Source organism: Betta splendens, chromosome 24, assembly GCF_900634795.4.
Source record: "Betta splendens chromosome 24, fBetSpl5.4, whole genome shotgun sequence".
In the NCBI taxonomy this organism is placed as follows: domain Eukaryota; kingdom Metazoa; phylum Chordata; class Actinopteri; order Anabantiformes; family Osphronemidae; genus Betta; species Betta splendens.
This window is the reverse complement of record NC_040901.2, coordinates 12,654,575-12,671,916: the sequence shown is the minus strand read 5'-3', so window position 1 is coordinate 12,671,916 and position 17,342 is coordinate 12,654,575. Positions and strand designations below refer to the sequence as shown.

At 55.0% G+C, this 17,342-nt stretch overlaps 4 protein-coding genes and 1 long non-coding RNA gene across 19 annotated transcripts in view; 2 read left to right on the top strand and 3 right to left on the bottom strand.

The window, feature by feature from the left end:
• The window catches only part of LOC114849501 (ryanodine receptor 3-like), a 61,383-nt gene extending 57,673 nt beyond the window's left edge, over positions 1-3,710 (bottom strand). For all 13 annotated transcript variants that reach the window (XM_029141044.3, XM_029141046.3, XM_029141038.3 and 10 more), the window contains exon 1: positions 3,573-3,710. In XM_029141044.3, the coding sequence (XP_028996877.1) occupies positions 3,573-3,620 (48 nt within the window). In that variant the 5' untranslated portion in view covers positions 3,621-3,710. The remainder of the gene's footprint in view (positions 1-3,572) is intronic.
• Positions 2,647-4,211, top strand: LOC121202041 (uncharacterized). Its single transcript, XR_005897354.2, has 2 exons — positions 2,647-3,444; positions 3,617-4,211. It is a non-coding gene; the product is annotated as an uncharacterized LOC121202041 (long non-coding RNA).
• Positions 4,212-4,511: 300 nt separating this feature from the next.
• On the top strand, positions 4,512-13,803 carry LOC114849502 (formin-like). Of its 2 annotated transcripts, none has more exons than XM_055506362.1 (18): positions 4,512-6,229; positions 6,612-6,724; positions 8,469-8,571; positions 9,035-9,096; positions 9,159-9,856; positions 9,937-10,078; positions 10,292-10,379; positions 10,450-10,511; positions 10,596-10,684; positions 10,752-10,881; positions 10,946-11,092; positions 11,166-11,225; positions 11,308-11,458; positions 12,560-12,652; positions 12,941-12,992; positions 13,067-13,216; positions 13,307-13,388; positions 13,504-13,803. In XM_055506362.1, exons 1-18 carry the CDS (start codon positions 5,095-5,097, stop codon positions 13,603-13,605), a joined length of 3,459 nt encoding a protein of 1,152 aa, XP_055362337.1. In that variant the 5' UTR covers positions 4,512-5,094; the 3' UTR covers positions 13,606-13,803. The 2 variants fall into 2 exon arrangements, with proteins under 2 accessions (XP_055362337.1, XP_055362338.1); XM_055506363.1 differs by having other exon boundaries at positions 4,513-6,229; positions 11,338-11,458; positions 13,504-13,798.
• A 23-nt stretch (positions 13,804-13,826) lies between these two features.
• LOC114849511 (gremlin-1-like) lies at positions 13,827-14,854 on the bottom strand. Its single transcript, XM_029141072.3, has 2 exons — positions 14,713-14,854; positions 13,827-14,596 (listed from the first exon to the last, which is right to left on the bottom strand). Exons 1-2 carry the CDS (start codon positions 14,732-14,734, stop codon positions 14,076-14,078), a joined length of 543 nt encoding a protein of 180 aa, XP_028996905.1. The 5' UTR covers positions 14,735-14,854; the 3' UTR covers positions 13,827-14,075.
• Positions 14,855-14,879: 25 nt separating this feature from the next.
• LOC114849510 (neuroendocrine protein 7B2) lies at positions 14,880-17,309 on the bottom strand. 2 transcript variants are annotated; one of them, XM_029141071.3, is made up of 6 exons: positions 17,136-17,309; positions 16,667-16,885; positions 16,320-16,469; positions 16,104-16,210; positions 15,723-15,776; positions 14,880-15,559 (listed from the first exon to the last, which is right to left on the bottom strand). In XM_029141071.3, the coding sequence occupies exons 2-6, from the start codon at positions 16,881-16,883 to the stop codon at positions 15,434-15,436; spliced, it is 654 nt and encodes a 217-aa protein (XP_028996904.3). In that variant the 5' UTR covers positions 16,884-16,885; positions 17,136-17,309; the 3' UTR covers positions 14,880-15,433. The 2 variants fall into 2 exon arrangements, with proteins under 2 accessions (XP_028996904.3, XP_028996903.1); XM_029141070.3 differs by having other exon boundaries at positions 16,104-16,213; positions 17,136-17,301.
• Positions 17,310-17,342: the final 33 nt, after the last annotated feature.

Genomic DNA, 17,342 nt, shown 5'->3' with positions numbered 1-17,342 from the left:
ATCCATCAAGCTGCTCGATGGCATCACTGCCACGGCCGCCGCCCACGGCGCGTAGAGCAGGTAGAGGTATTAGCAAAACGACAAGAATAAGAATCAACACTTCACCACGTCTGGATGAGAAAAACTCTGTGGACATAATCGACTGCTTCATCCTTTTATTGGTTCCCTTGAGCAAGGCACGCTGCCCCAGCTGTGACTGATGAACACAAGCTGCACCCGCGGCTTCACGCTGCGCGTCTCCATTGACTCCCAACGCTCCCTGTCACTTCCTGTCTCAGCAGGCAGGTGTTCTGTGCAGTCACACACACAGTCGGACGCTCACTGGAGAACAGCAGCAGGGTGGTGGCCGCGGCAACGAGAACCAACGAGAACCCGGCGGAACAGGAGAGCAGGAGCCGAAGCGGAACGTCGATCCCAAGCATCATGCTGATGTTGATGTTGATGATGTTGTGTTGAACGCGCTGCAGGACCTCACAACTCGTCTGCAGCCGTTTTCAGTGCGGCCGTGATTAATGGTTGAGACTCCACTCACGCTGCTGCTGCCTCTGTGTCCCTGAACTGAAGCCACCTGTCAATGCGCTCCATGAACGGCCAACAAACCTGGAGGCCACGCGTCCACTGGTGTTTCCTATGGATGAAGCAGCATGAGAAAACAAAGCCCTAAAGTGTCTCCAGGCTGAAGAGACGTAGTTAATGTCTCTTCATTTATTTCAACAACAGAAAAACACTTTTCCATTTTTACCCATGACATTAAAGAAACTCCAGAGTTTGAAGCTTCCAGCGCATCAGTGCGTTTCCAAAAGCAGCTCCAGCCACATTCAATATTTAAACAAACACGTCCGCTCAGATGAGGAATTAGTCGATTATGTCTGTCGTCGTACTAGAGCCTCCACATCCCATTAACACATGAAGCCTCCTCCACAGACGGAGCCCACGGCCTCACTGTCCTTCAGCCGCCACGACTGCAAAGCCTCCCTGCCCCATCGTCATGGGGCAGGGAGGGTGTGTGGGACACACACGCACAGACAGACACGCACAGATACACACACACACACACACAGACAGACAGACACGCACAGATACACACACACACACACAGACAGACACGCACAGATACACACACACACGCGCGCACACACACACACACACACACACACACACACACACACACACACACACACACACACACACACAGATACACACATACACGCACAGGCACACACACACACACACACACACACACACACACACACACAGACACGCACAGATACACACACACACACGCGCACACACACACACACGCACAGATACACACACACACACACACACATACACACGCACAGATACACACACACACACGCAGATACACACACACAAACACACAGCCTTGCGGCGCTATAAAAGTGGGGCCCCACCATTGACATAATGCCTTCCCTAGCCCCTCACCCTAACCATCACAAATAAAGGCAGACGTCTAACCTTTGCTCTAATCCGAACCAAACCTCAATTCTGACCTCAGCCCTAAAATCACATCTTGACCCTCAAAAAGGTCTTTAAAGTTCTAGGGCCCAGCCAAAGCACCCCACAAGTGACCATAGGGCCCAACTTTGGTAGAAAAAAAGAATTTTGGGCCCCCCTACGATGCAACCGCAAGGACACACACACACAGAGGCGCCTCTTAGTTCCAGTCAGCCCAGTTTGATGTGTGAGCTCAAAGTCGTGTGTGTGAATGTGTTGTTCCCACTGAGGCTCCAGCTTAAACCCATGTTTTTCCCTAAAGCGCAGCTTCATCTGCTGCGTTGATTCATTATCTCCGTGTTAATGCTGTATTCTGCGTGTCTCACTTCCAAATGTGACTTTACGCCTATAAACATGGTGTTAAAGCGTCTCCGGTCCCGACCTGCTCCAGCTGAAGCCCAGAGCCCGTGCTTTGGTGCCAGGGAAGCGGAGACGTGTGTGCTGCGGTGGCATCGTCTTTAAACGGGCTAAATTTAAACCCTGCTCTGGAATGCAACAGGCTCCCAGAACAACACGGAGCCCAAATAAGCCCACAGAGGCCTGGTTCTCCAGAACCTGGGGTTTGGAGCGGCTCACCTGGACTCGACTCGGACTCACAGCAGCACAAGGTCATAGATCTGTGGATACATTCATTAGAAGCTGATGAACAAAGCAACACAAGCAGCGTCCGTGCGTCATCATCATCATCATCATCATCATCTGCAGCTGAGCACAGGATGCTCTGGTTGGGTTCTGGTGGTGTCTGCTCAGATCGGGGGGGGTTGTGAAGCGGGAGCAGGGGCATCGTCGCATGTTTGGAGGCGCCACGTGTACACAAGCTAATCCCTCAACATGCAGCACATTGTAACGCACCCCATTTCAATTAGCGCTCTTATTTTGGGGCCGTGTGTCTCTCACCGCCCAGGTTTGATAACAAGGCTCTGTGAGGCCCAGGGAAGCCCCTCCCCCCTCCCCCGCCTCCCCCGCCTCCCCCCAGCGCTGAAACCGCTGCTGTCATCAGATTACCAGGATGCCTCTATGACAGAAGAATGTGAGAGGCATGGGTCAGCATCTCACTGGCACAAACAGGAGGAGCTGCTGCTGAGGTCCCGTCCACTAACAACCGGGCCGGGCTTCAGGGGCTTTGTATCGATTAACAATGAATCAGCATCATCACCAGAAAGAGAGACGCTGTGGTTAGAGCTGAGCCACTCAGGACGTGGACAAATGGATAAATCGATGGAAAACAGCAACAACAAGTGTCAAGTAGAAGCCGACAGGCTTGTGTTACCGCGAGGACGCACAGAGAAGCTGAAGCAGCTCTGGTTCCGACCCGTGGTTCTGCTGGGTCAAAGCCTTGGCACCGTCCAAACACACTCCAATCAATCACACTTAACAGGTGTCTGTTGGTGTTTGTGTCAATGCCTCCTCATTGTGTTAACGCAGCCGCGACCCTTGACCTCCACACACTGTGTGGGCTTCAACGGACTCCTCCACCCAGCGTGGCGCAGCGGCTCCACTGCACCGCTCCACATCCGCCCACGAGCCCAGTTCAACGGCTCCAGACGGAGCGCGCGGCGCCTCGGTAAGTGAGTGGCGCGGGTTCACGGCGCTCACGAGGACGAGGCGGAATATTCCCACCACGCCAACATACATGCTGTCACATCATTTACAGGCATCGCTGCCGCTCATGGGCGCAGACGCGCGAGCCATCTGCGTCAAACAACTGAAATAGGAGCGGCAGCTTGCGCGCGAGCGCAACTTGGTGAAAGTCCCCACGCTGCGGCGGGAGAACGGCGCGAGGAGTGACAATAGCAGCGAATGGAGGCGCAGGAGGGGCGCGAGCATGCGACCTGACGAGGAGCCGGAGGCGCGCGCACGCGCCAGCAACACGGCGGGACGCGGGACTTCGCCCTTGCACCTGCAGACGCGGACACGAGTCGACAGGTGCGATTAGCGCAGCGCGCAACATGTAAATGAGCGCTGCAGCTGCATTTCACACGCAACTTCTACCAGGATCCAACTTGGATCAAACGCGTGAACTGCAGCGCGCGGAGGGAAGTGTCTTTACTTACTGTTCTCAAGAACTGGATCTCATCTTCCCCTTCTCCGCCTTCAGCCATGGCTGTGAAGGAGCCGGCTCAGACTCTGGAAGCCACTGACTGCCGGCAGAAACGCGATGCTGTGCCTCTCAAGCCGATATTAGCATAGAGCTCATCCACAGCCATATAGGGCAACCCGGCCGAACCCCCCCCCCCCCCCTCCTCCCCCTCCTCTCCCACCTACCCCCACATCCACCCTGTCTCCCCCTCCTCCCTCAGCAGTGCGGACCGGCGGACGGACAGAGCCGGGGCATCAGGACAAGCTCCCGGTGGTGGTGATGATGATGATGGTGATGATGATGATGATGGCGGCAGTCACAGGGGATGGAGCTGTGTGTCCTGTAATCCCTTCACCGGCTGAGTCAGCAGTTTGACGGAGCCCCCGGTGTGACGCGCGGCGGCGGGAGACGGAGTGAGCGTTAAAGTTGTGAATGGCTGCGTGTCTGTCTGCGCCGCAGCGCAGCGCGTCTGCACACACGCAGCCCGGTGCAGACCAACTGCGCATTTGCCCACACGCATATTTATTTACAATGTGTGGTGGTTTGTATGTGATTAAAACGATTTTCATCTAATCAAAGGAAATTAAACGGCAATTATAATCTATATAATTCATTCTATGGATGATCAGACTTTTTTGTCAGTGAGTACAAGTACAACTGCTTTTCATTTATTAAGTACATCTGTTAAAATGACGGCTGGGTAAATAATATATTAGGATTTTATTAGCTTGTGATACAGACACGGTGTGTAGTCATTAGAACAGTTCTAACGCGCTCCAGTGAGTGATCCACAGGTCGAAGCAGCACCAGTCCATCACATGTGTCCCTCAGTGACTTCAGTAACTAAGGCAAATACCTTCACTCACAGATTATCCAGTGTGAATGAGCTCTAAGTGATTATTAGGGTCCATATGCTCCTCCTCTGGTCACTTTCTGCTGCTAAAGACGCTGCTGACATCTAGTGGACACTGAGTTCACAAACGCTAAGTCATTTACAGTAGGAAGCAGTTCAACCCATGGGCCCATCACTTTCTTGTCTTTAAGGTTCACCTGTCCTTGCTGAAGGTGTCAGTGACTTTATAATCTGCTAGCTACCTGCTAACAGCTGTTGCTCAGATTAGCCGTGAGCATCATGCAGCTCAGCGTGGCGCTACTGACCTAAATAGAGGCAGCGTGTGGCCTGAGGGCAGATGTCAGGTGCCACTAACACTTCCAGTAAACAGGACTGAACCCAGCATCTGCTGACCAACTTCCCCCAGAACCTGCACGATCCAGATTAGCTGCACTGAGCCCCACCGGATGAACCAATCAGCATAAAGCAGGACTTAAGAGGCGGCTCTGATTGGACGATGCTCCAGTCAGTCACTGTGGGCGGACAGGCTGATCTGGACCAGTCTGTGCAAGTGGTCCGAGCAGTTTCCTGCTGCTGAAGGAGGAGAGGAAGGATTTTTCTACCTGTCAGGATTCTCAAGTATCACTTCACCACTTTACTTTGCATGTTCATCAGCGAGAGGAGCGGCCTCGCCCCCATCACAGCCTCTCTCTGCTTCCACCACACACCAGCCCCCCAGTGGGAGGACCCAATGGAGCTTCAAGCCCGCAGGCTGGTCCTCACAGGCCTGAAGGAGACGCTCAAAGCTGCGGGAGGCTCCTCCGAGGTCCGCTGGCTGCTGCCCCGGGCGAGCATGGGCAACCAGCAGGGCGTCAAACCCGAGACCCCCTGCTACGGGCGCACGAGGAGCAGGGACGCGTCGCCCAAATCCCCCCGGAGCCGGAACCCTCCAAAGAGGAGGAGAACCGCCCAGGGGATACGCAGCCTCAAGGTCCGGATGACAGCCCGGACCCGGAGGAGTCGGACCCAGCTTCAGGCGAAGCCCTCTCCTGCTGCTTCACCCATGGAGGAGAACAGTAGGCGTTTGCAGGAGGCGGCAAAGGGTCAACATAGTCTGGACTCAGACTCAGACTCCTCAGAGTACGACAACGACGCGTACTCAGGGTGCGTCTCAGCACACGGAGCGGCGCAGGATGCCTGGGGGAGGCTGGGGGAGACGGGGGTGAGGGTGGATCAGCGGGTCGTGGGGCAGGACGCCTCCTGGGGGAGGCTGGGGGAGACGGGGGTGAGGGCCTCTCAGCGGGTCGTGGGGCAGGACGCCTCCTGGGGGAGGCTGGGGGAGACGGGGGTGAGGGTGGCGGCCCAGCGGGTCGTGGGGAAGATCGAGGAGGTGGAGGAGATCATCCGCCGGGTGAGTGTGACCAGTTCAGCGTGGATGAGAGGATGCGGTCCACAGAGAAGCAGGGCTGGACAGAACCGGGACCGGCTGTCCAGCGACGACCAGGTGGTCCAGGAGCTTCAGGCTCTGGTTGAAGCCATGAACCACAGTCTGCACCAGATGCTGAGGATGGAGGACAGCAACTGTCTGTCTGCTGGTCCGGTCGCCATCGCCTCCTCTCTGCCTCCGTCTCCTCCTGGAGACCTGGATGTTTCCCCCTTTGAAAGCACGACCTCCACCCTTCCAGCGCCACTCCTGCCCCGTATGTGCAGCCCTGAGACGAGCCCGCCTCAGAACCCCAGTGACCCGAGTGAAGCAGGGAGCTGTGGATGTGCAGCACCAGAACCTCTGCTGCTGTCAGGTAACGATGCTGGAGGATTTCAGCAGGTCCAGTCAGTCCGTGGTTGGTTAGCGAGGTCAACAGAACAGAGCAGATGAAGGTGTGTGTGGGTCTGGAAGTAACGGCCCCCTGCTGCTTTGGCAGAGCTGTGTGTGTTCACTGGGGCGTAAAGTGCCAGTGAGCACCTGACGCGGACACCTGGACCGGTCCGACCCGAAAGCACCGAGCAGCCTCTGCGTGCGCTGACCCAGAGGGAAGTAAAGCTTAGAGCTGCTCACGTGTTGCATGAGCAGACACAGTCAGCTGATCAGGAGAAGCTGCTGGGAAGCAGCTTTATTCTGTTACAGGAAGTAAAGATGACTGGAGCATCAGCACTAACAGCTTCACTGGGATGTGTTTTCAGATGGAGCTCTGCAGAGGCAGGAGGAGACCTGGCAGCGGGAGGTGGAGGAGTCCTTCTGCAGAGCGCCTCATCCGTCCACACAGAAGCAGGAGGATGACGTCACCGAGTTCAGGGTGAGTGAACGTGGTTCAGACCTCAGCTCAGTGTAATGACAGCAGCAGCAGCAGCAGCAGCAGCGCTGCTGCTCGTGATAACGTAGCAGGAAACCAAACAAGGGTGTAACCTGTGAGAAACACAAACACGAGCCATGAGTGTCTGTTTGTGTCAGGACAACACTGAGCCGGTGGCGCAGGCCCGGGAGCTGGACCCAGTCAGGGGCTGGGCTCAGGTGCTGCTGCCCTGCAGGTTCACCTCTGGGCGTAGCCTCCATCTGCTCACGGATCTGTCGGGGCGTCGTCAGCGGCCGAGGCGCCATCTGTTTGCAGTCGCGGCGCGACGACGGAACCAGAGCAACCAGTGCAGAGGAACGAAGGCAGGAGCTGGATCACACATGGGGCTTGGGAGCTGCCGGGGCTCCATTACTCAGCTGTCTTTCCTGAGTTCGGCTCTGGGCGACTGCTGTTTGCTAAGGTTTTAGCGGCTGCTGCTGTAACAGGACGCTGATCCTAGGAGCAGTTTGACCGACTGGAGCATTTCTCTAATGTAAGACACAACAATGTGGAGCTCAATCGCTAATATTATGTCAATGTAGAGGAAAATGAGCTCTACCTCGAAGGAGCACGGGGCTGAGGAACGAAGTGACTCAGACAAAATGAAGGAGATCCAACATTTTAACTTGGCCGTGAATGATGACGACGTCTCCAGGAAACAGACGATAGCAACAGATCAGGAAACTACAGCAGACGAGCGAAGTGACGGCTCTCTGCAGCCGACGCGTGAGCACAGCTCAGCAGGTGGTGATTGTGAAGAAGCCGGCGAGGATGTAAACCCTGTTCATGGACACCAGCACTTTGCAAAGCTTCCACCATTACCAACCAAACACGTAGTGATCACTGTGACTCGAATCGGACCTGTCGTCCAAGAACAAGATGAATCCACCACGGTGGAAGCTGAGGAGCAGCACGGAGAGTCCTCCTCCACGAAGGATGAAGAAGAAGATGAAGACAAAGACCGCCAAGAAGATCAGCAGAAACCAGATGCTTCTCCAGACGTCGCCTCCCAGATCCACCAAAACCACCCGGCCAGCGATCCTCCAGCTCCATCCTCCATTAGCAGAACCACCTTCTCTCCGAGCTCCCCCACGGACAGGCCCGGGCTCCCGGCCCTCTTCAGCAGCCTGAGAGCTGCCAGGAAGGAGGTGCAGGAGTCCGAGAGCGAGGCCGCGGCCCAGAGCAAACCTGGAGCGAGGAGGAACATTCTCAGTGACAAGCAGGGGGACGCCAAGGCTCAAGGGGGCTTCCTGGAGCAAATCTCCCAGTTCCTGAGTCGAGAAAAGAGGGAGGAGAAGGAGGAGAGGAAGGAGACGGATGCTGAGGGAGAGCTGGAAAACGAGAGGGAGCCGGAGAGCGAAAGTCAAGAGAGCCCTGACAAAGATGAGGACAAAGAGGAGCCGGGCGTGTCCACGAAGCCGCCGGTGTCCAGCGCAGAGGCCGCATTCGACGCCTTCAAGGCCTTTTTCACCCCGAAGCCTTTAAAGAAGGATCCAACGGCAGACAGAGGAGAACTGGAGGCCGTGAGGAAGAAGATACGAACAGAAAAAGACGGCTTGAGAGCCTTCTTCGAGAGAACGTCCATTAAGACGCCAGAGAAGAAAAATGACGGCAAAGTATGCGTCATATGAGCCGAGCATAATATCAGCCGCTTCTGTGAGGATGAGCCCAACAGATACGTTCAATCTTTATTGGTCTTTCCCTGCAGTCGCCCACCCCTGGAGACGGAGAGGAGCGAACCCCTGGACGGCTCCACACCGTCTGGCCTCCGCCCAAGGACGAGAAGGTTGGACTCAAGTACACAGAAGCAGGTAGAGTTCACGTTTCCTTTGGCTTCACTTCCTGCTGCTCGTAGGATTCTGGGCTAATGAGAGAAAGTGCATCCAGTAAAAAGAACAGCTTTTAATAAAAAGACGTTCAAAAAGACTTAGAGAAGGTCAGAACAATTCTCAGCCTAGAAGATAAACACAAAGGCCGAGCTGTGTGTTCTGCTCTAATGCTAAAGTCAACACGGCTCCACCCAACCTGTGTGTCCACACTTCAACCCTTTGACCCAGCTACGTAATGAGCATTTGCTTTAAAGTTCAGCCAGTGGACCATTTAGCAGAGACTGGGAGTGGAACAAGGTCCCAGGTTTGATTATTAGCATCCATTAGTCAGTCTGGCCTCGGTCCCGTTTAAGCTCATCTAACTGTGATGCAGCAGGTCCCAGCAGCTTCAAAGACATGTATGTGTGTGTTTTAACCGTGGCGTTTCTGTTCTGCTTGGCCTCAGAGCACCAGGCTGCTCTCCTGCAGCTGAAGAGAGAATGCAACGAGGAGCTGGACAAGTTAAAGGTTGGTATGAAGGAGGGAGCTCCAGGGGTCAAGAGCATGAGCTAAACCTGGTGTCGCTTCAGGACGACCACGTCCATCAGCTCTCCAGACTGAGGCTGGAGAACGAGGACCACGTGGCCCGGCTGGAGATCAGGCTGGCAGAGCTGCAGGTCCGACTGTCCCAGGCTGGAGCCCAGCGACGCCGGGACCACAGAGACGCCTCCGTGTCCACCGGCGACGACGTTCCACACAAGTCCCTCCGCTCCGTCTGCATCCAGACGGACAGGGAGACCTCCGTCAGGGGCTCCGGGGACGAGGAGGCGCCTCAGCAGCAGAAGCCCATCCCTAAGAAGCTGGACCTGGCTTCTGTCAGCCTTGGCCTGGCTGCTCAGAGGGAGGACAGCGAGTCCTCGCCTCCTCCTCCGTCCTTGTCTCCTCCTCCGTCCTCGTCTCCTCTTCCGTCCTCGTTCCCTCCCCCGTCCTCGTCTCCTCCTCCGTCCTCGTCTCCTCCCCCGTCCTCACCTCCTCCTCCATCCTCGTCTCCTCCTGAAGCCTCGCTGCCCCCGTCCACACCTCCTCCACCTCCTCCTCAGACTCTACCACCCAGCCCCCCTCCTCCCCCACCACCACCTCCTCCTCCATCCACGCCGGGCCTGGGCCCCCCACCTCCCCCTCCTCCAAATGGGTGGTTCATGGGGGATAAAGCCCCCAGAAAGGCGGCAGTGGAGCCGTCCCGACCCATGAAGCCTCTTTACTGGACCAGGATCCAGATCCAGGACAAGTGCGCTCACATTCACTCACTCACTCGCTCAGAATTTCTGGGGCTGAAATGTTGAGAAAATGTTTTCTCTCGGTTCTTAGCACCAACACCGTGTGGAACGATCTAGAGGAACCAGACATAGTGAACACCGGTGAGTTCGAGGACCTGTTCGCCAAAGCCGGCGCACAGACCAAGAGGAAGCCGCTGTCACAGGCCTACGAGAAGAAAACCAAAGCCAGGAAGGTGAGAGCAGTGATACGTCCACTGTCCACTAGAGGGCGCTGACGTCTGCATCATTCTGACTATACACAAATGGACTCAGCAAATAAGAGGGAATGGAATATGAGAACAAATGGGTTCAGATATGAGTGAATGATTCAGTCCTTCATCGTCAACAATGAGGCTGAATTAAATGCTTGCACTAATCACTCACTATTCCTGGGAACCGCGTCTCAGATCGTGAAGCTGCTGGATGGGAGGCGCTCTCAGGCCGTGGGCATCCTCATATCGAGCCTCCACCTGGAGATGAAGGACATCCAGCAGGGTGAGTACATGTAGAGTAAACAGCACATCCTGCACTTTAACGTGAGGTTGACTCCACTCTCCGCCTGCAGCCGTCCTGACAGTGGACCACTCCTCCGTGGACCTGGAGACCATTGAAGCGCTTTATGAAAACGTGGGCGTCATTTCACACACAGACACTCCTTCCACTGGCGCGACCGTGCGATCACTCACTGCTGCTTTACTGTGAATGTGGCAGCGAGCGCAGCCGGAGGAGCTGGAGAGGATCCGGAAGCACTACGAGACGGCGGGGGCGCGGGAGGTCGAGCTGCTGGACAAGCCGGAGCAGTGGGTGTCTGCGTACGCCGTGCCCTTTGGCCTCGTCGGCGCCGCTCAGCCTTGTGTTCCTCCTCAGGTTCCTCTACGAGCTGGCTCGGATCCCGGACTTCGCCGGCAGAGCTCGCTGCCTCATCTTCCAGGCGGCCTTCGAGGACGGACTCGCCTCCATCCGGCGCAAGCTCAGCACCATCTCCGCTGTTTGCCAGGTGTGTGAGGGCGCGTCCAGCTGCCGGGAGCTGTGTGACCCGTCTCACTGTGTTGTGTGTGAAGGTTCTGCTGCGGGGGGACGGCGTCAGGGACGTGATGGCGCTGGTTCTGGCTCTGGGGAACTACATGAACGGCGGCAGCAGGACCAGAGGACAGGCGGACGGCTTCGGCCTGGACATCCTGCCCAAACTCAAAGACGTGAAGAGCAGGGCAAGTCCTCGGTCCACACACAGCGGCACCGCGGGTCGGTACCACTTCATGCTCAGGTCCTTTTCCTTTGCAGGACAACCGCATCAGCCTGGTGGACTACGTGGCGTCGTACTACCTGCACCACGTGGACCAGGTAACTGCAACACACTGCCGGCAGCAGGATGAATGACAAAGAGCACATCTGGAACGTGAGGTTCTGCTGGTACACCTTCCAGCCCGCTGATGCTGTGATTGGATCCCACCAGAACGCCGGCACGGACCAGAGCACATTCCCGCTGCCTGAGCCGCAGGACGTCTTCCTGGCGGCGCAGGTCAAGTTCGAGGACCTGAGCAGAGACCTGAGGGAACTGGGCCGGGACCTGACACGTACGTGAGGCAGCGCACAGACAGCCAGACTCTGACTCCCGGAGCCCCGGGGCTCTGGGACCACGGGCGGAACCTCGGCCCGTCGGGCCTCTCCTCGCGCCCTCTGCACATCTCTGTGCTGGTTTCCCATCAGCTGTGCTCTCTGGCCCAGATGATGCCAGTCACAGACTGTCTGCCTGCAGTCTGGGCCGTCAGGACTCTGATACCAGCCTGGCGCCGTCCACATCCAGCTTCCAGCTTCCAGCTGCTAATCCTCCATCCATCAGATCTGCCATTGTTGTGCCTTTGTGCCGGTGTCGCCGTCGCTCCCCACTTACGTAATCTCCAGACCTCCGGTATCTGCAGCGCTGCTCAGACCCTGGACCGGTTCCTCTGTGGCCTCCAGATGTGCTGCGCTGATACCTTTCTTCACCTCTCAGCGCGGCTTGGTGTTATCGCGCGGCCAAACCGCCGTGCGATCTGAAGCAGGTTCCCTTTGTTCTGCCCTCATGCTTCACTGCGCTTGTTTGCTGTTCGGTTGCTATGAAAAGTCGTAAATAAAAACACATCTGCGGCATCGAGCCAAGCAGATGCGACCTGATTTGTCGGGTCTGGACAAGCAGGCGACCGGTCCGGACCTCATTCAGGCCCGAATCCCAGCTTTGCTGCAGCCCGTGTACCGCGGCCTCACGTGTGGAGGCGCCTCAGCTGGCTCCGTTTATGCGACAAACAGACGGCGTCTCGCTGCTCAGCCTCCACAGTTTACACAGTCCTGGAGCAAAACAGTATTCTTTTGTAATCTTATCTGGGAGATTGGGACGGGCGTGGGGGCGGGAGGGCAGGGGCTCGGCTCCCTCCGCAGCCTCTATTATGACTGGCTCCTCTGATCCGCTGATTGGACCCAGCGCCGCGGAGCCCGGCAGAACCGGAGGAGAGCGAGCGCTGCGGGTCGGAGGCAGAGGACCTCCCGCCGCCACAGGTGGAGCTCGTTTGACCCACAGCCCAGGGTCACGAGGACGCGTTGGTGTCGTCACGACGAGCGTCTGACATGGAGACGGGTCAAATGGACGGACGCGCGAGCTGCTTCGCTCCTTCTGACGCGGGGCTGTTTTTGCTTCGCAGGATGTGAGCGAGACGTTCAGAAGGTTTGCTGCGACGCGCCGGAGGAACACCTGCAGCCGTTTAAGGACAAGATGGAGGCGTTCGTGCTGTGTGGTGAGTGGCCGCAGCGATGCCTTGCTCAGCCGCAACCACTGACTTTAAAAACACGCCGGTGTTAGTTTTCAGCTCCGGACTGGAACCGCAGTCACAGCGTTAAAACAGGCCTGTTGACCTCCTGCCCGAAACACATGACGGTTATAAAATGACCCGTTCTGACTTTAGTTTCCCAGAACGTCCTGAAGCACTGAAGCTCCAGGAAAGAAGGTCACCATCATATGAAGCATTCTGACCCTATTTAAGCGACGTCTGTCTGACCAGTCTGTTGAATTTGCTTCTGTGCAGCGCGAAGGGACCACGCCGACACGTCCTGTCGCCTAGCAACGGCACAGCAGAGGTCAGGGGTCAACCAGCAGCTCTCCAGTCGGGATGATTGCTCCTCTAATCCTCTCTTTTATACGCGTCCTTCAGCTTTCAGGACCTGGTTCTGTACTTTGGACTGAAGCCTAAAGCCGGAGAGAAGGAGGTGACGCCTGCTCACGTCTTTGTGCTCTGGTTTGAGTTCTGCGTCGACTTCAAGGCCCAGTGGAAGAGGGAGAGCAAGAACATCTCCAAAGCGAGGTCGGGTCGCGTTAAACCAGTCGGCCCAGTTCAAACTGGGAAGCCGTTCCTAAAATAATTCCTAAATAATAACCCCACTCCTTGTTACAGGCTGAAGGAGGCCCAGCTCTTAGTGAATCGACTCACGGCCGAGAAGAAGGTGGAAACCAGGAAAATCAACCCAAACAGTCTGGTGAGATGAGAAGTCAGAAACGAACGCTCACAAACGTCCAACACGATCAGCGTCTGAATGAGCCGCGTGGCACGAGGTGCCCCGTGATCCACTCTGCGTTCTTTGCTCCCAACAGAAAGAGCGGCTGCGACAGAAAGAACGTGAGGAGCGCGACTCGCTGCACGGTCGTTTCAGCCGCAGTCAACTTTTCCTGGCTCCCAGTTTGGATCAGACTTGATGTCGGCGCCGATGCCAAACCAGCGTTTCTGAGCTCAACACACAGCGTTTAGTCACTTTACAGCTTCATGTGAAACCTACAGTAAGAAAAAGTAATCAGGTTAAAAGAGATCGGATTAAGAGGCAAGAATAGAATAGACTGATGCTTTCTGTATTAAGACTCATTTTACATTCATGTGTATATTTTACCTTTTACAATATGTTTGAATAATAAATAAAGAATTTCATAGTTTGAAACATTTATTCACATACAACAACGCATGATTACAGTGACACCGTAAAGTGGACGTCCTTGGACGTGTCCGTCCCAGTGGAACCATTGTCCGCACGTCTTTGGCTCCAACCCGTTCCCCGCTCGCAGTCCTTTGCCGTCACAAATAAAACTGTTTACTTGGAGTTAACGTACTTGATAAGTAGAATCAGCGGTGCTTCCGAGGGTCTGGACGCTGATCTGATCGATCCGGACGAACACTAATCCGTGTCGATCGTTGCGCAGCGGCACTGCTTCACGCGCTGGACCCGTTTCTTCCTGGTGTTCGGGGTCTGTCCCGGGCAGTAGAGGGTGTAGGTGACGGTGCTGAAGGTTTTGGGTCTGCAGGCTGAGCACGACTGGAAGGCGTTTCCGTCCTGGTAAATGTGCCTCGGGATGAAGAACGAGTTGCACTGTCCGTAGCAGAAGCGGTTGAGGATGACGCGCTCCAGGCAGCCGTCCTCCTTGATGCTCTGCTTCAGCGGCTGCGTCTTGCACCAGTCCAGCCGCAGGTACCGGCGCTCCGTGACGTGCAGCGCCTCCTGACTGGACTCCAGCACCTCGTCTGTCGAGGCCGCGGGGCCCGGATTACCGCGGGAGAGCAGCGCGCCGACGGGCGGCTGCAAACACGCGCTCGCACGCGCTCCGTTCGAATGAGGGGTCGCAGCGTCCGCGGCGCTCAGGCCGAGCAGCAGCACCAGCGTCAGGGAGACCTGCAGCGACGGTCCCCTCATGGCCGAAGCTGGGGTGACAGCAAACCACATTAGGCACCGGCACTTTTACGCGCAACTTTTACGCAAACGTTACGCACGAGTCACGCACCGGCAACAAGTTAAGAATGTGATTTAAAAAAGTTACCTTTTCTTTTTGAGCTCCTCATATTAAAGCGGTCAAAGTGCGCGCGTTGCGGCTCCTGCTGTTGCGTCCTCTGGAGACTGAGCGGCTTTTCTAACGCGTGTTCAGTTTCAGAGCTTCAGCAGAACACGCCCCGCGGACAGCGAGCTTCACCACATCTGCCTCCACACTTTGTCAATGCAGACGAATTGTTTATTCGAACACGAACGGGAGAAACGAGCATAGCTGGAGATGACAGAGCGATTGGCTGCTCATGGTGAGCAGACACTCATCAGGATGCTGATGCTCCGGAGGAACGGTCCCCAACCATCACTTACACAGGCTGCACGTAATGTTTGCTTCAAGACACAGAGGTGATATACAAAAACATCAGTGAGGGCTAATGGATCTGTACACGCAGTTCTCCAAATCACTAGGTTTAAATATTTATAACATCTGTACACGGCCGGTTACTGGAAGTATTTAACGCCTGTTTTTTGGACTTTTTCAAGTTTAAGATTCATCCTGCACAACAACACAAACCAGGAAATCAATAGCATGGATAGTGGATGGATGACAGACACAACTGGACCTCTTCATCAAAGCAAAAAGGGAATTAGAGCATCAAAGTCTTTGTTTCACCTAATGTATTAAAGCCACAGGCCCAGTGCTTGTAAATCATATCAGTGAACTACATAGTGTTAACACCCTCAGACGGAGATATCACATCAAAAGCTGCAGGAGTTTAAGTCGTGGACTTGGTGGATGCAGATGGAGTCGGCGCCTCCTCCTCTTCCTCAAAGTAGTGAGGGACCGATTTCTTGGCGACCACGTTGTCGAGCCTCTGGCCCGTCAGATACGGGTTGACGCTCTGCAGACAGAGACAGGACTTAACGTCTCATCGCCTCAACCCACAGTCGCGTGTGACAAAAGGCACGGCGCTCAAAGCGCTTCAGGGGCAGATGTGAGCTGCTGCTGTGTCTCAGGCTCCTAATTAAACACAGGAAGACAAAGCAAGGAGCGTAATACTATACCCGCTTTCTTCTTTTTGGTCCTCCCTTCAGTTTCTGGTACAGAAGCTCCTTGTTCTTAGAGGGAACAGAAAACAGGCCTTCAGACATAAAGTCATGGAGCTATTGTTTTACTGTCAGTCTGTTTGTTCCACAAGATGCTGGAAAGGATTTAATGAAATCCAAGCACTCAGAACAGCCCTGCCACAGCAGGAATTAATTCATGTTAATTTCATATAGTGTGATTCTTTAAATGGCAGAATGACATTTAATCTTCCATTAAAGCGATGCTGCCACTGTTAAATAAATAAAAAGCATCCTTAGTGCGAGAGGCAGGTTAAAGGTCAGGGCTCCATTCGCCGTGTGATGACGATGACCAGTTTATTCCTCTGACTGGGAACTCACCCACTTGGCTGCAGTGTAGTCGTGCTCTGGGTCAAATAGATGCTGGTGCTTCTGAAACTCTCTGCTGAACTCAGCCGTGTCTGGAGCCTTTTCCAAACACCCGTCTGCTGCTGGAAAATGGGACACGACAGATATAATTAAAGGGCCATAAGTTGCTCACAGCGCAGCTACATGTGAAGCACAGAAGCCTGTCCTGCACAGACGTAGGGTTTGCACCTGTCTTTCCCAGGGGGCACGGGTTGGGGGGGTCGGGGTACCCGTGGTCATCCCCGAAGTCTTTGGGGACGTTGTCGCCCGTCAGCTCAGCCACTATGTTGGGGATGTTTCCGTACGGACCGAGGTGTTGAAGCCCCTCGTGAGCGCCACCTGGTGGCGCAAAGCGCGCAGTACAATCACCGCAAATAAAACGGCAGCGTCTCCATCAGCCAAGAAGAACCAGAGTCAGCAGCAGCTGGTCGGTTGTTCATTAGTAATGTTACATCACAAAATATTTTGATAAACAACAAACAGTATATGAACGTTCATTAGTTAATCAATGTAAAATGAATAAGCGCTCAGCCCACCCTGGATGCTCTGAGGCCCCACGATGTTGGTGGCCTGATGTGCGGGGTACTCGACCCGCGGCCGAGCGATGCCCAGCTGCTCCATGACGCCGTGCAGGAGCCGCTGGATGTCGGCTTCAGACACCTGGTCCGCCGTGCGGGGGCTGCGGGCCGGAGCCAGGCCGAGCTGGAGACACAGGAGGAGGCCGAGCAACGAGCAGCGCACCGCCGGAGCCATTTCTAGCAGCAGACGCGTCATCACGAGCAAACACGAGAAGCAGCTCATTAAATATGAAGGGAGTCCGTGAAACCTAAAGGGTTAATGCGCCACTAACTGCGTAAACACAGCCATGTAAACACACGCGTTTAAACAGGACGTCTTGCAGATATAAATCAAAGACCTTGATTAATGATAACATTCATTATGAAGATTTAACAGACACAAAACAGATGACGAGGATTACAAATGGATTAAGTCATAATTTCTTACCGTTTCCGTGTAGATGGAGGGACGTCTGTCAAGCTGCTCTAAAAACACGGACATTTCCGCCTTCCAACATAAACGTTTCTTCCTTAATACCCAAAAATATTAATTAAGTTAATGCCGTTTATGTATTTATTTGGCAATTACTTAAATGTGCACTCGACTCGTTATTCTGCCTCATTGCAACGATTTGATTTGCGTCCGTTTTATTTT

Coding starts and splice junctions, on each gene's coding strand:
- LOC114849502 (XM_055506362.1), top strand. CDS start 5,095: ATGTTCATCAGCGAGAGGAGCGGCCTCGCCCCCATCACAGCCTCTCTC. Junction 6,725..8,468: donor ATGACGTCACCGAGTTCAGG/GTGAGTGAACGT, acceptor CTTTCCCTGCAG/TCGCCCACCCCTGGAGACGG. Junction 12,993..13,066: donor CTAGCAACGGCACAGCAGAG/GTCAGGGGTCAA, acceptor CGCGTCCTTCAG/CTTTCAGGACCTGGTTCTGT.
- LOC114849511 (XM_029141072.3), bottom strand. CDS start 14,734: ATGAGGAGCTCAAAAAGAAAAG. Junction 14,597..14,712: donor GAGGAGCTCAAAAAGAAAAG/GTAACTTTTTTA, acceptor CTGTCACCCCAG/CTTCGGCCATGAGGGGACCG.
- LOC114849510 (XM_029141070.3), bottom strand. CDS start 16,883: ATGGCTCCGGCGGTGCGCTGCTCGTTGCTCGGCCTCCTCCTGTGTCTC. Junction 15,777..16,103: donor ACTACACTGCAGCCAAGTGG/GTGAGTTCCCAG, acceptor GTTCCCTCTAAG/AACAAGGAGCTTCTGTACCA. Junction 15,560..15,722: donor GACCAAAAAGAAGAAAGCGG/GTATAGTATTAC, acceptor CTCTGTCTGCAG/AGCGTCAACCCGTATCTGAC.